Source organism: Cyrtonyx montezumae, unplaced genomic scaffold, assembly GCF_038088225.1.
Source record: "Cyrtonyx montezumae isolate F1298 unplaced genomic scaffold, pur_monq_1.0 scaffold_10, whole genome shotgun sequence".
In the NCBI taxonomy this organism is placed as follows: domain Eukaryota; kingdom Metazoa; phylum Chordata; class Aves; order Galliformes; family Odontophoridae; genus Cyrtonyx; species Cyrtonyx montezumae.
This window is the reverse complement of record NW_027071826.1, coordinates 49,182,343-49,196,383: the sequence shown is the minus strand read 5'-3', so window position 1 is coordinate 49,196,383 and position 14,041 is coordinate 49,182,343. Positions and strand designations below refer to the sequence as shown.

The 14,041-nt window shown below is 51.7% G+C and overlaps 2 protein-coding genes across 2 annotated transcripts in view; one reads left to right on the top strand and one right to left on the bottom strand.

Annotated features, from left to right (window-relative positions):
- Positions 1 to 5,056: 5,056 nt before the first annotated feature.
- On the bottom strand, positions 5,057 to 7,012 carry ADM (adrenomedullin). Its single transcript, XM_065755750.1, has 4 exons — positions 6,902 to 7,012; positions 6,201 to 6,311; positions 5,794 to 5,931; positions 5,057 to 5,343 (listed from the first exon to the last, which is right to left on the bottom strand). The coding sequence occupies exons 2-4, from the start codon at positions 6,296 to 6,298 to the stop codon at positions 5,067 to 5,069; spliced, it is 513 nt and encodes a 170-aa protein (XP_065611822.1). The 5' UTR covers positions 6,299 to 6,311; positions 6,902 to 7,012; the 3' UTR covers positions 5,057 to 5,066.
- A 5,133-nt stretch (positions 7,013 to 12,145) lies between these two features.
- Positions 12,146 to 14,041, top strand: part of SBF2 (SET binding factor 2) — a 235,948-nt gene continuing 234,052 nt past the window's right edge. Inside the window, exon 1 of the mRNA XM_065755333.1 lies at positions 12,146 to 12,317. Coding sequence (XP_065611405.1) covers positions 12,263 to 12,317 — 55 coding nt within the window. The 5' untranslated portion in view covers positions 12,146 to 12,262. The remainder of the gene's footprint in view (positions 12,318 to 14,041) is intronic.

Below are 14,041 nucleotides of genomic sequence, written 5' to 3'. Positions count from 1 at the left end.
ACTACATAGTTTGCTCCTGCACTAACAGATAAGATTCATTATGTTTGTTATCCTGTTTCTGCCAGTGCTCCTGGACATCAGAGATTAAGACCCAGACGTTTGTTTGTTTGTTATTACACCATGTTAGGAAAGCATGAAAAAATATTAACAGTTTTATAATTGCTGGAATGCTACATGTAATTTGCAAGCCATCATCTGAAAGTGATAGTGAACTGAAAATGTTGGAGGAATGTTTATTTTGCAAACATATTTTGAGAGTCAGTATTTATTACGAAATATTTCACTTCAGCTGAGCTGCCCTGGTCTTTCCAGGCTTTTGTCAGTGGACGAAAATCTCAGGGAGTTCTAGTTAAGTGTTTGGTAGAACTTAGCACATAAGCAAACTGAGGCAAAAGTTTTCACGTGGTCTTCTTTATGCTGTTGTAGTTGCAGAGAACTCCAGTCTTATCAAATCATTGGCATTGACTCTAGTATTAATGGAACCATTTGCTTTTCATTTGGAGACATCATATTTGTCAAGCATTTTTTACTCTTGTGTAGGAAAGAGGGTTTTACAGAGCAATGTCCTTTACCTCATGAATAAATTATGCTCGCTCTCCTCAGGAAGGATAGATGGCCCTGTTCCAAAGAATTAAGTATTTAAAAATTAAAACAATTTCAAGTCGACACAAATATTTGGTGAAAATAAGTCTCCTTTAAGAAATATTTGGATAGAGAAAGCAAACCCTTGTGACCACAATAAACAAATTCTAGTTAGGCATAATTTGATTTAGTTGTTGGTTATACTCAGTCATGTTGGAATTTTTCCTCCTGATGCCTGTGTGCACTACACTACTTAAGTATGATGTGAGATAATGTAAAACGGTGTATTGACGGCACAAGGAAAATATTTGGATGGCTGTCTGGAGTTGCCATTATTGGCTTTAATTATGACTTACTGTCCTTTGGGTACTAAATGAGCCAGAAAAGGCTTCGTATGTGCCAAAGTATTCATTAGTATTCCCCTTTCTGTCATTGTACTTCAAGAAAAAGTTTATATCTGGCACCTGACTGCAATTCTTACTAACACAGACCAAGAAGGTTTGCAGATTTTGATAATCATCTATCTGAAAGCACACTGGTACTCTGCTTTTTGGCTACTAAAAAGTCGTTCCTAGGTAACAATGGCAGAACTCTTTGACATCTTTCTGAGGTATTTGAAGAACAGACGTCTTTTTCTGTCCTGTGTGTAATATGGTTGCTTACAGTAATTTTTGCAGTGCCTATTGGAGTGAGAAATATAGACACTTAGTTCCACCTTCCAGGTTAGGGGGACCTGAACTAGAATTTTGTAGGAAAGTGCATTTTAGGCTCCTTGCCATGATTCCATATGGCACAAATAGTAGAGCCACAGAAGTCTTCCAGAGATAAAAATAGCCTTTCGAATCTGTTTTCGTCATAAAAATCATCTATACCAAAATCCTTTTTATTTGCCATGGGGTGGGAACAAAACAAAGTAACAGTTTAAAGGGAAGATTTCATGAACTCTCCTGATACTTCACTGTGGAGACTCTGCTGAGAATGGTGACCACTCCTTTGGCATTTGCTCTTGGATAGAGTGATGAACAAGGATGAATTCCTGCTACAGTACATATTTGCTATTGCATTTTTTTTTAATTTAGAACCTTGTTTGAACTGAGCTCACAGCCATGTTTTAAGCAGCAGTTGAAATGCTGGTTTATAAGGCACCAGGCTGTTCTTAGAACCGGATGCTAAACTGCTTTGTAAACAGGTACTACTGATTATGGAGCCATTTGATTTTACTTAGTTTCACAGGCTCGTTTTCTTCTTGCTGAGAGCCCAAGAAGTTCAAAACGCTAACAATCCTTAGATTTTAATCAAGTACATCTATGGATTTCAATTACTATGTAAAGGTTCATGCCAAGCATTTTGCTTTCCGGGATGTTCACAGCAAGATGCGTTAGCGAAGTCCTTCAGTAATGTCCCCTGCATGGACAGGAGGAGGAGCTGTCACACGGTCAGATCTCACCCGGGACAGGTGCTGAAATGGGTAAGGGACTGTATCTGCTTACTCTTTATGGACCGTTTCACCGAGACCTGAAACTGTGTTTGGCTCAGCTGTGCAACGGGAAGGTGTCCCTACACTCTGTCATTCTTAGCATATAAGTGAATTAAAAGGCATAGTTACTGTTTTCCAGAGAGTTTACTTGTCAGTAAAATTTACTTTTTTCCATTTCTCCATGTATTCAGAAACCTGCTGACTGCCAGGAACAGGGCTACCCATTACTTTCTGGCGTTTCTGGTTCAGCAGCTCTGGTCTTGATACTCTAAAAGACATTTTGGTTTTCAAGGTTAGCAGGAGTGGAGACGGGGGAATCCTTCCTTGAGTTCTTATTTATTGCAGTTACAGAGCTTTTCGCTTCAACTACGGCAGGTGGTGCTCTTGATCCTTCCAATTGCACTTAGGAAGCTTCTGTCGGGTCAGAATTATGCCATGAGGCAGCAGCTTGCTGCTTTTAACACTGTCTGATTAGGGCAAAGATCTTTCAGTGTGGAGTGAAGTGGGTATTTTCATCAGTATAAGAGAAAGGAGAGGATAAAAAGCTAAGTGGGGCAACCAGATTTTGGCAGTAAATGAAGAAAAGATCAGTGTAAAGGCACCTAGTTGGTACGTGTATACTTAGCCTCTCTATAACCCAGCATGTCCAGTGTGCCCCAAGTTCAGATGACTAGGATGCTAGCTGTGCAATCCCTCAACAAAGTTTTGAAGCTATTCCACTGTAGGGCTCTATGGAAGTCATTCCAGTTATGCATTCCAGTTATCCTGCAATCCTTCAGTAGGACTGTGCTCTCACCTACGCCTTGTAAAGTCCCACTGCAAGCACCTGAAAGCTAAGCAGCAGCAATTAGCCTACATTCAAGACCTTTAATGACTTCAGAATAGCTACTTGCCCGGTTCTCAACTGGCAGTCAACGCTGAAGATCCTGTGCTTGCTGTCATCTCTCGCCAGCTGAACAGGTGATACCTGGAAGTGTGCTAAGCGACGCTCTGCATTTCTGCTCTGTTTTTCAGTTCTGACTCATCCTATTTCTACAGCTTACAACATCTGGATCTGAAAAGCTATCAGCAACACAGATGCAAATTATTTTCCAGCTGTTAACAAACAGATGGTGATTAAAACTGGCAACTGTCGACATGTGCCTTTAAAAGCAACACACGGGAATATAATTTAAAGAAAGAAAAAGAAAGGAATGACTACTTCGAATAGAAATCCCATCTCTCGAGATTCCAAGATTCTTCACTGAAAATGTTTAGGAAAGTAGTTTTAAAATAAGCAATTTGGAGTGGAATTACAAAAATTTTGTGAGGAAAAATCACGATGTGTGTGTGGCAGCCATCTAGCTGACTGAATTCCTACCCGGGTTTGTTTGCAGCAGTGTTCCTGGAAATGCATAACTGCTTTTTTTTTTTTTTTCTTGGAAATATTGTGTTCCTTAGGCATTTAGTATAGGGTGAAAAAACTACAGCCACTCAGCATCTTCTAGCTGAGTTAAGTGCCGCTGTCCCCTGCCCTCCTCTGTGTGCGAGCAGCGTCTTCAGAGATACGGCAGAATTAGGGAAACGGTGCGTTTGGTCCGAGCTGTCACGGCAGTGGTACACTTGTTTCGTTTTGCAGGCGTCGTTTTGTTGGAGCACGGGGCAGACACCAATAGATGGTGCTGTCGGTGCAGTAATAAGGTTTTGTTTCACATTTGTTTTCTGGTCCGCGGTTGGAATTTGGAGAGAACAAAAAAAGAACAAAACAACAAAATCCCTAATGCTAAGCTTTCATCCAAGATGTTCTGCCCACACTGAACCGGTCACCATTTAACTTTAACCTGAACTGTGGCCCAGGAAATCCTTCATCATAAATAACCTTGGAGGCTGCTATGACCATTTTTGGAACGCGCTCCCTCAATAAATCTGTTACTTTGTTGTGCAATGTTGAAGCATGTAGTTGTTTCCTTGATTAATTAGGGCAGAAAATAAACTTGTGCGATCAATCCAAGCCGTGACATGTTTCAACCCTGGCTGGGGCATGCGGGTAAGAGAGGCCTTGGTGTCTTCTGAGCAGCTCTGCCCCACAATTTAAGGTGCACGCCTGCTTGTGAATCTACTCGCTCTGATGAGATTAGGCAACTTATGCTAACGAAGCCTCTAGCTGAAGGGTTTAGGCTATCGCGGGGTGGCCGTGCTAGGTTAGTAAGGACAGGGCTGAAGAAAGTTAGAAGCCTTCCATCTGACCCTCTGCCCCCACTAAAAACAACAGGAGTGGTTTATGTAATGGTGTTTATTTCAGATATTACCCATGGAGAACAGTTGATACATTCTCTACATCTTTCACCAGTCTGGAATGCAAGATAAAAAAGGTATGGAAAAAGAGTTTAACAGCGTTTGACATTCACGATATGAAAAATAAAGGGGATACAATGTTTTAAAATGCCCATATGCAATATATATATATATAAAAACGTATAAAAATAAAATATTTCCCAAAAAAGATACAAACAGGACACAACACAGAACATTCTTAAATACTGATACGTATCTCATGATCCACGCACACCGCACTTATAATTAACAAAATCCACGTACGATTGCACTTTTCCTCTCTGTTCAAGTATGTCGCAGTCCCCGCGGGGACTGCTCAGTGTCCGATTCCCTGCCGGCTGCGCCGAGCGCGGAGGACAGAGCAGATGTGGGCCACGGCTCCGTGCCGAGGGCGGGCCGCGCACCGCAGCCGACCGCGGCGCTCCCCTGAGCGGCACTCCCGGGGCGGAGGGGCCGGGGCGGTTCCGCCGGCGATGGAGGCCCGGCCGCGTGTGCAGCGGCTGGGCGGGGGGCGACGCGGCGGCGGGCCCGGCGCGGGGGTCGGCGTCTCCGGCGGCGCCTCGCCCGGGGCGGGGGGCGGCTCCGCGGCCTTCACAGCTTCCCCGCGCCGTCCGTCTGTCCGCGGGTCCCGGCCGAGCGGGCGCTCCCGGCTCTCGGTCTCGGTCAATCCATCCGAGGCGGCCTCTGCGGGCGCTCACACGCCGAGGACGGGGGAGCGGAGCTGCGCCTGCACAGTCCGGAGGAAGCTCTCGGGCAGGGAGCGCCGGCGGCGGCCGTAGCCCTGCGGGCTGATCTTGTTGACGGGGGCGGCGCCGTCTTTCACCTTGTCGGTCAGCTGGTAGAGCTGATGGGCCAGCTTCTGCACCGTGCACGTCCCGAAGCGGCACCCCATGCGGAAGGTCGGGAGGTGGGGGTAGCTGTTAACGCTCTGGCGGTAGCGCTTGACGCGGATGTGAGCATCCTCCCGGCCGCTGCGAGGGAGGAAGAGAGACGGGGCGTGAGACGTGGGGCCGGAGAGGAGAGAAGCCCACGGGCGCGGGGCGGGGAGCGTGGGGAGCCCCCGGCCGGAGGAGGGCCCGCCCCGACGGCGCAGCCCCGGCTCTGCCCTCCGCCGGGCAGCGGAAGAGGGGCGCGGAGCGGAGCGGAGCCCGCTGCCGAGAGGGAGAGGCCCTGCCGCTGGAGGGCTGTTACTTTATCTGGGGAGCCAGGGCTCGAGTTACTATTTATATTTGAGTTTCGCAGTAAAGGCGCTGCTATCTCCCGCCAGCTCAAGGCGCGGGGAAAGGGAGGTGGGGGCGGCTCCACAGCGCTGCGCAGCCCCTACGGGACCCGTCCGCGGGGACGCGCGGCGAGAAGGAGCCCCGGCACCGCGGATCCGAACGCTTCGCAAGGTTTCGAGCGCAGCGAGGGCTGGAAGTTACCTGGGTTGCGAGACGCGGGGGTCCTTCACGTCCTGGGTCCGTACGAGCGCATGCACGTCGGCGGCCGCTCCCAGCCCTCGGGGTGTGCCCGGAGGCCTCACGTCCCTCTTGGCCCGGCTCAGTACCCAGCTCGTCCATCTGCAAGGAGCGCAAGGGAAAGGGACAGCCTGTCAGCGCAAGTCTGCGAGCGGCAGCCAAAGCAAATACATTCGAGGGGCGATAATCTGCCAGCGCCGAGATTCTGACATTTGGAGGGGGAGGTGGGAGGAGAGACGTTTCCCGAAAGGGAAAGGGGTCTTTCAGGATCTGTGCCATTCCCGCGGGGCACGGTTCCCTTCCTCTGGTGGTCGCCGGGCACGGCGCGGGGTTCGTAAGCCCGGGGCGGGGGGTTGCGCTCCTATACTCACTTTCGTTTGAACTCTGTGGCTACATCCACCCTCGCAGCATCCACCCCGAAGAAGGTCGCAGAGCCGAGATAGAGTAGGGCTACGTGAACCAGTTTCATTCTGGCCGAACTCCTGGTGGAGTGAGAAGAGAATGATAAGCATGCTTGCTGGTACAAGTCACATCTGTTCTGTTGGTTTGGTTTTTTTTTCCTTCTCTCCAGTGGCTCTGTAGAGCTTCCTCCCTCAGGAGAGCCCCCATGCTGCCGGGAGCTTCGAGTGCGCTGTGAACCCAAAGCGAGTATTTGCTCAGCAACTTAGCGCAGAGTAAATAACTCAGCCTCCAAAACACACGTCCGCTGAAAGCTGCGCTTGCAGTGGCTGCCGAATACGAGCAGGACGGCCAGAGTACCCCCAGCGGCCGCATCAGGATTAAGAGAGCACACGAGACCGGGGGCTGCCTCTCGGGTGCACCGTTCCGCAGCTTCGACAAGTGCCGCGCCGCCGGGAAGGGTACCCCCCCTCGCCCCCCAGATCTTGTCTTTCCCCGCACGCAGAGCAGCGAGCTCTGGATCTCATGCTGCGAGCCGCTGCTGTCGCCAAGAGTCAGTGCAGGGCTCTGCAGTGCAACTTCCAACTTCCACATAGCCCAATTCTGCAGATTTTCATTTCCTCTCCACCTCTTTTTTTTTTTTTTTTTTCCCTCTAAAGAAAAAGTTGCTTACCTAGCAGCGAGGATAATCCACTGAGCCAAATGCTGTCCAAGTAGCGATCCGAAGTTGCACAGTTTGCTGAGGAGCAAGAACTCCCTCTTTGTGTGTGTGTGAAGTAACCACTGCCGGGCTGCGCTGCTCCGCGCCCTTTTATAGAGCGCCGGGGGGGAAGTGGGAGGACCTCGGCGTGCCCGCCCGGGCGACTCCGCTTTGACACTTACCCCTCCCCACCCCCCCCTGCATTTCATCATGGGCTGGGGGCGACCCATTCGAGGGTAAAAATAAGAGGGTTGTTGGAAATTGTCTTCAACGCTCCTTTGGGTATTTTGTTGTTGATAACGCCTGCCTTCAGATGTGGGTTCGGAGCCGTGGCATACCTTGCAGGACCGATAAGCCCCCCGCTCTGATTGACCGGGGTCGGTGCCTTCAACTGCCGCCGCAGAACGCCGCCTGCACGTCCGTGCAGGTCCTCACTGCGGCCACGTTAACTCCGGCCGGGGGGAAGGGGTGCAGGACCGGACCCGGTCCGTATCAAGGTCCTTCCACATCCATCAGATAGCAAGGCTTCTGCAATCCATATTTGGACATCGCGAGTTATACCGAGTGACTGCAATGAATGTCAATTTTCTTTACACAAGTACAGAGGTGACAAATCCAGCGTCGTTAATATTTATGATTCAACGTGGGCGCGTTTTTCGTCTAATAAAATGTACTTATGTACTTGACCAATTCAGATAAATCACGCAGATTGAATGGCTTTGGAATATGGGGGTGAGAGAGCCCTTCTTCGCCTCTAACCCAAGGGATCGGGCTCGCTTTGTCTCAAGCACGGGGGGTGCGGGGGTTGGGTCCCCAGTCCGCGGACCTCTGAGGTCGTGACTTTACCGCTACACAGCTAAACCTGGATGCAAATATTTGCAGGGTCGGGGTCTGTAGCAGCGCTGTCCCAGCTGAGCAGCAGTCAAACCATTTTTTCCCCCGGCCTTTTTCACCTTTGCACCTTGCTCCGTACGCGCGGAGCCGTGCCCTCGCAGGGGTGCTGCCGCCTGCACCGGCCGTGCCGCTTCCTCTCCCGCTCCGTCGCGGCGCAGCTCAGCGCTCCGAGGGAAATGCCCCCGGCAGCTGCGCCCCGACGGTGGCCCGAGCCCGGGGACGTTTCACTCGCATCACGCCGCAAGCGCAGCGTTTCTGAGGTCGGGTGAGGCTGCGCCCTCGACTCGATAGCCGCGGTCCGTGCTACGCCCCGGACAGGTATGCGCGAGGGGATGACGGAACCTTTCTCGAGCACGATCGAGGTGCCGTTTCCCTTGCCCATGCGGGGCCCCTCCGAGCCGCCTCGACTGCCAGTGAGCTGCCCGCTGGGCGAGCCCGGAGCCTCGGCGCACCTGCCCGCCGGGCAACGGGAGCGGCGAGAGCCGGCCGGCCTCGGGCTCTGCCCCGTCCCCGCCGAGCCGCCCCGCGGGCCGTGCTGCGATGCAGAAATGCACCGAGCGAGAGGCTGGGCTCCTTCCTCCGGGAGCGGAACGGGGGAAAATAGGTGCTCGAGAAAAGGACATTGACACCGGCAGAGCCGCGCGTCGTGACACGTCGCGGTGACTGCTCCTAGAGAGCTCGCGGGGCGGCTCAGGCTCCAGAGTTCAAACGTGTCCTCGAACGGCAGAATTCGAAACTGGATCTAACTCTTCTGAAGATAAGGCAGGATTTCGTGTCACGGGCATTGCTTAGACTCAATTTAAATCTCCTGTTCCAGTAAAAAGCCACACACTTCCCCAAACGCTGGAAAATCCCTCAGTAAAGTCCGTGGCCAAAAGGGAATTGCATTTTGTATACTCTTAGGCAAACAGTGCTGAAAGAATGCTACTTGGTTTAGAAATAACAGTAATCCAAGTCACGTGTGAGTGCCATGCTGATTACAATACCGTTGTAGTGACACAAAGTCAGCTCTTTCAACCTCTCGTGGTGGCAAACGTCGGCACGTAACGATCAGGAAAGAGGTGTTTGGGTTTTTTTTTGCCGATGTGATTTGTACGAGGGCTGCGGCAGGTACAGCTGGTTTTAGAGCTAACACAAACCACGTCCTCTTTCCGGATGCTCGTTTTGTTCTTTCTAAGCCCTCGCAGTCCTGCACAGTTTGAAAACGAGCAATGGCCACTGAATTTGTGCTGTGAGGGAGTAGCTGGGTCTGCTTTGTAAAAAATAAAATAAATAAATAAACAACCCTTTGAAAATGGTTATTTACATTTCAAAAAAAAAAGCTCACACAGAATTTTCCGTGGAAATATCTTTTCACAAGATACTATTCTGAGGCAATGCCACACAGTTCAGCAAGACTGGGCTCTTCTCAGAAGGGTCGGCTCTCCTCTGGACACTGCCTCGTGGCAAAGCTGGCCTGCAGAAACAGCCAGCTCTTGGAATTGTTTATTGATTAGCCTTGGCACATCATTCATCCTCGGTGTTGCTGTATATACAGACTTCACAGTATGTACCTGCTTCTGTAGGCAGGTTTTGGAGATCGGTTGCTCTTTCGTACAGCATTTTATTCATATTTATCTATGTTTTATTCCAGAAGGAAAGGTCTAAAATCTGTAGGCATCGGCTGGCAATCAGCTTGAGTCAAATACCCTCTGCTGATTATAGAAGAGAACAAAATGTTATTTGAAGGCAGTGGGAGTGCTTTTGTATGATTCGGCTTAGGTTGAATCAAACTTTACTGAATTCATATGCAGTGAGTGTGACTGTACTTGATTGTACGGCAGGCTGTATGAAATGATACTAAATGATACTAACAGAAGAATGGCATCCTATGAAGAGTGTAAAAACCAGTCAAGTTCCACACAGAAAAAGCCTTGCTGATGGTGCAAGCCCTTAGTCAGCTTTGTCTGTGCCAAGAGACAATTCCATCTCCAGTAGTCAGACTGGAGACGTGATGCTTTCGGTGAGCCTTATGTCTGAAAGGTTTGAGCCAACGGCAAACTAAGCCTGCTAAATGAGAAAGGGATGCATATTGACAGGGGAAAGCTGCTCAGGGTCGTGGCTGCTTTCCTGCTCTGGCAAGAGATGCCAGAAAACTGTTGGGTGACACTGGATAAAGGGACTGCAGGCTAAATGTGATCTTCATCTGTGTGTACTGTGAACCTTCATCTTTTTGGTGCAACATTGTCATTTGTGTGCTTTCTGTTTCCTGGGGGACTACTACCCCACAGTTCCTCCCAAGAGATAAATAAGGCAGCTTCTTACTGGGTCTTTCTGGGGACCTAGGCCTTGGTGTCTACCTACAGAAGCTGCACTTGGAGTCCCTTCACAGCCTGGTAGGAGCCAGGCTACTCTGCTGGAACCCTGGGAATTTTGGTTTTAGTGATCTGGATAAAAGTTCAGTTTGCTTTGCGTTAGACTTCAGGCGAGCAAACAATGTCTGTTTCACTTCCTCATTTGTCCTATAACAGTATTAGATTACTCTCTACCAAAGGGAAGTTAAGGAAGTAAGCTACAGATGACTGAATCCTATTGGAGTCCAGGCAGGTACACAGCCTAACAGCTGTGCTCAGACCCAGAAGAACAGTGGCCTTCCTGTCACATGAGTACTTAAGACGTGCCACTTCTTGGGACATGCTTTACAAACTGACCAAACTTTGATTGTATTTGTCTAGGTAGAAGAAAGAGCAAAACTGTCCAGTGGGTGCTAGTAGTACTGGGGACTCAGCAAGCAACACGTCTTGCTTTGGTACTTGTTAGTGCTCTGGGGAAAGTGTTAGGTGATATTCTCCTGCCAGAGGCGCTGGCTTAAAACAGAAGTGAGACTTAAGTACTGAGATTTGTTATTACATATTGAACTTTTCTAAGAGTGCAGATAACCCTAAGGTCCTGTTTGAGCTCCAAATTAGGTAATTTCTTAGTGTCTCTAAACTTTCCCTCTAGGTTTAGCTATATACAACATCATCCTAAGCTGCTGCATGCCCTGACTTTGTGCAGCTGCAGCATCCACCCCACAGGACTGAGCCTTATCCTTGTCACACTTCACAGGCAACGTGTAGCTTCATTAAGATTTGCTGCTTCAGAAATGCTTTAATCAAAAAAGCCTCAGTGTTTTGAATGCAGCTCTGGGATTTTCAGTCACTGAAGTGTCCAGGATCAAGATCCAAAGAGCTGGTGTGTAGCTCAAGAAAGGGAATCTCTCTATCTCCTAATAGCACTGCATTGCTATGGTGTCTCAGCTACGTAGGAGGTGTAAGTAATGCGTGTTTTAAACAAACAGAAATGTCTCTGTGACACCGCTAGTGACTGACTGCTGGATCCTGCGGGATGGTGGGCAGCCAGGAGCAAATGCCATGAACCAGCTGCGTTTCCACGTGCACCGCGGCTGCTGCAGCTCTTCGCTGTGGTGGAACTCGTGTCCTTTGTGTTGTTTGTTCTCTGTGTGCTGGCAAACAGGACCTTATCGAAGCGTTTTGTCTGGCTCTCCACCAGTTAGTGCTGACAGACACCCGTTTATCAGCAGCATCTCCGAGACAAGGCAGCCGGCCGGGCTTTCGAAAGTAAGAGTCCAAACGGTGCCGGCCTCGTCTGTGCCTTATAAATAGCAGCACGGTGTCCCCCGAGTGCTCGACGCACGCACGGCAAGCAGTGCAGGCTTTGCCCCGGCCCGCCGGCCGATGCGCGCAGCGAAGGGGTCACGGTGAGGGAAGATCGGGGTCGAAATCCTGCCTGCCCTCGGCTGCCTGGCAGGCGCCCGGCGGACACCGCCCATGAGCCGCACCGCTGGGGCCGTTCGGCACCCCGCCGGCAGCGCCATGTTCTGCGCATCCCGGGCAGGACGGCAACGGGAACCCTCCCGGAAACGCGCGCTCGCATCCTCAGGGCAGCGCCCGCCGTCGGGTTTATACCCGCACAGGAGATGCGGCGCGACGACCCCGCCCGCGGCTCCTCTAAGGAAAGGTCCCCTCGGGGGCGGCGGTGCGGGACGGGCGCCGGGAGCGAAGCGCTCCGCTCTGCCACCGGGCTTTGGGCAGCGCTCGGGGGCACCGACGCGCCGCGGGCCCGGCCCGGAGGGACGAGGCTCGCCGGGGGCGAGGCGCACCGTTTCGGTGCGGCGCTAGCAGCGGGGCCCCCGAAGCGGCCGCCGCTCGGCCCTCGCACGGCCCAGGGCAGCGCGGGGCCGCCGCCGCGTACCGCCCGCGATCCCGCAGCCCACGCCCAGCCCGGCGGGGTCACGGCGCAGCGGCTCGGCGGCGCGCAGGCGCACGGCGCGCCGCGCCTCCAACATGGCCGAGCTGGTGCCGCTTCTCCTGCGGCGGGCGCGCGGCGGAGGATGCTGAACCTCTCGGGAGCCGCCGCCGCAGCAGGGGTGGTGAGGCCCGAGGCGGGCCCTTCGCAGCCATGGCCAGGCTGGCCGACTACTTCATCGTGGTGGGCTATGACCACGAGAAGACGGGTAGGTGTGGCTGCGCGCGGGGCCGCTCCGCGGTGCCTGGCCTCTTCCCCCCTCCCCTCGCTCCTGCCCGGCCCCGGCCCCCTCCCGCCTCCGGTCGGGCCGCGGGAGGAGGAGACTCCGTGCGTACCGCGCCGCTGGAGGGGGCGGCCTCGCCCCGCGTGGGGCTCGGCGGTCCGAGGGGGCGCGGGTGAGGTCGGCGCCCCTCGGCGGGGCGGAGCGGCCCGGGAGAGCGGAGGGGCCGCTCCCCGGGACGGGCATCTCCCGGCGGGAAGGCGGCCGCGGCGCTGCCCACCTGGCCGGGCTCCGCGCTGGGGCGTGCCTCGCGGCCTCGCCCCGCGGGCGGCGGCGGGGGCTCCCTCGGGAAAGCGGGGAGCGTGCGAGGTTTCCCCGCGGAGCAGCGGGCAGGGGGAGCGGGCCTCCTCTTTTCCCTGCAGGGCAGCGGCCCCGGCTGCTGCCGCTCCCCCACCTTCTTTGTGCTGAGCGCTAGCACGCGTGCACACGCAGCTTCCGAGGAACGCAGCGGGCCGGCCGGGCTGTCCGCCACGTGTTACCGGGGGCGGGCAGCTTATCAGTAATCGAGAAGCGCTATCGCTAACCTCGGGAAGTGCTGCGGCATTCAGTGCGCTCTTTAGGAGTGGGTGCTTTTCTCAGAAAATCGGTGTGGTTTTTACCTGCTTTGATGAAAGGGAAGTGGTGCCGTCTGTTATCGTTCTGTGGGTAACGAGAGAACTTGCTGTGGTGTAAGTCTGTGTTACGATAACATCGCATTTCGACACCTGAAGTGGGGTATATAAACTGATTTGAAAACGATCTGATTGTTAGTTGCTGCATTTGTGTGCTGGGTGCTTTAAATGACCCTTTGAATATACAGTGTCAATAAAACAGTATTTAAAAGGGTTGAATGTCCCTTATTTTATTTGGCCGTGCATCAAACAAGCAGCACAAGTTTGTTGCTCTCGGTGATCCTCTGAAGTAGCGATTGCTTGGGGTCTGCATTTGTTCCCTGTAAAAGAGCGGGTAATTGATTATTAGAATAAGATCACTTCATCTTTTGAGAAAGATAACATCTCAAGAAAGTGCAGTGGTTGTCTTTAAAGATACAGTAACTCACAAAGTTTCACTGAGGTTCATCCTGGACTATGCTATGCCAGTATTATTTTCCAGTTATGACGTGGTTCCCCCTCTGCTCACTTAGGAAATAAACTTGTCTGGACTACAGTGGCAAAATCATAAAAGGTTTGGTATGGAGAGTACTTTGTTAAAAATGAAAGATGGACTGCTCTCTCCTGTTGAGAGCATTTTGCAGTGTTCTCCCCTGCAGTAATAGAGCTCAAGTCAAAACAGCCAAAAAAATCAGGGGTGCTTATAAGTTGAAGACAACACAAGTAAGCTGCCTTCGTAAAGGTTATGACTGATCTGACATAACCACTATGTGACATAACGTTGCAGATTACATTGGAAAGCTATGTGTTTGTGAAGTATCTCCATTTGTAGCATTTAAATATGTGTTTGGCTTCATGTATGTAAATTGTTAAGTTTATTTGAGTTGCTCCTGTTATGTTTGGATATGTACAATTCATACACTCCAGATCCTTGATTTTAAAAGCTCATGCTTAGAAAGTAACTATTTAGACTTCATTATTTAGATTACTTCTTGTTACTTTAATGCTTTGTACTAAAGATGTTTGAAGAAACAACATTCTGTTGGAGACTAGGCATGCATT

Excerpts from the sequence above, each read along its gene's own strand:
- ADM (XM_065755750.1), bottom strand. The coding sequence starts at position 6,298 with ATGAAACTGGTTCACGTAGCCCTACTCTATCTCGGCTCTGCGACCTTC. Across the intron at positions 5,932-6,200 it reads GCCACAGAGTTCAAACGAAA|ATGGACGAGCTGGGTACTGA; the intron begins GTGAGTATAGGA and ends CGCTCCTTGCAG. Across the intron at positions 5,344-5,793 it reads CCCCGCGTCTCGCAACCCAG|CGGCCGGGAGGATGCTCACA; the intron begins GTAACTTCCAGC and ends CCTCCCTCGCAG.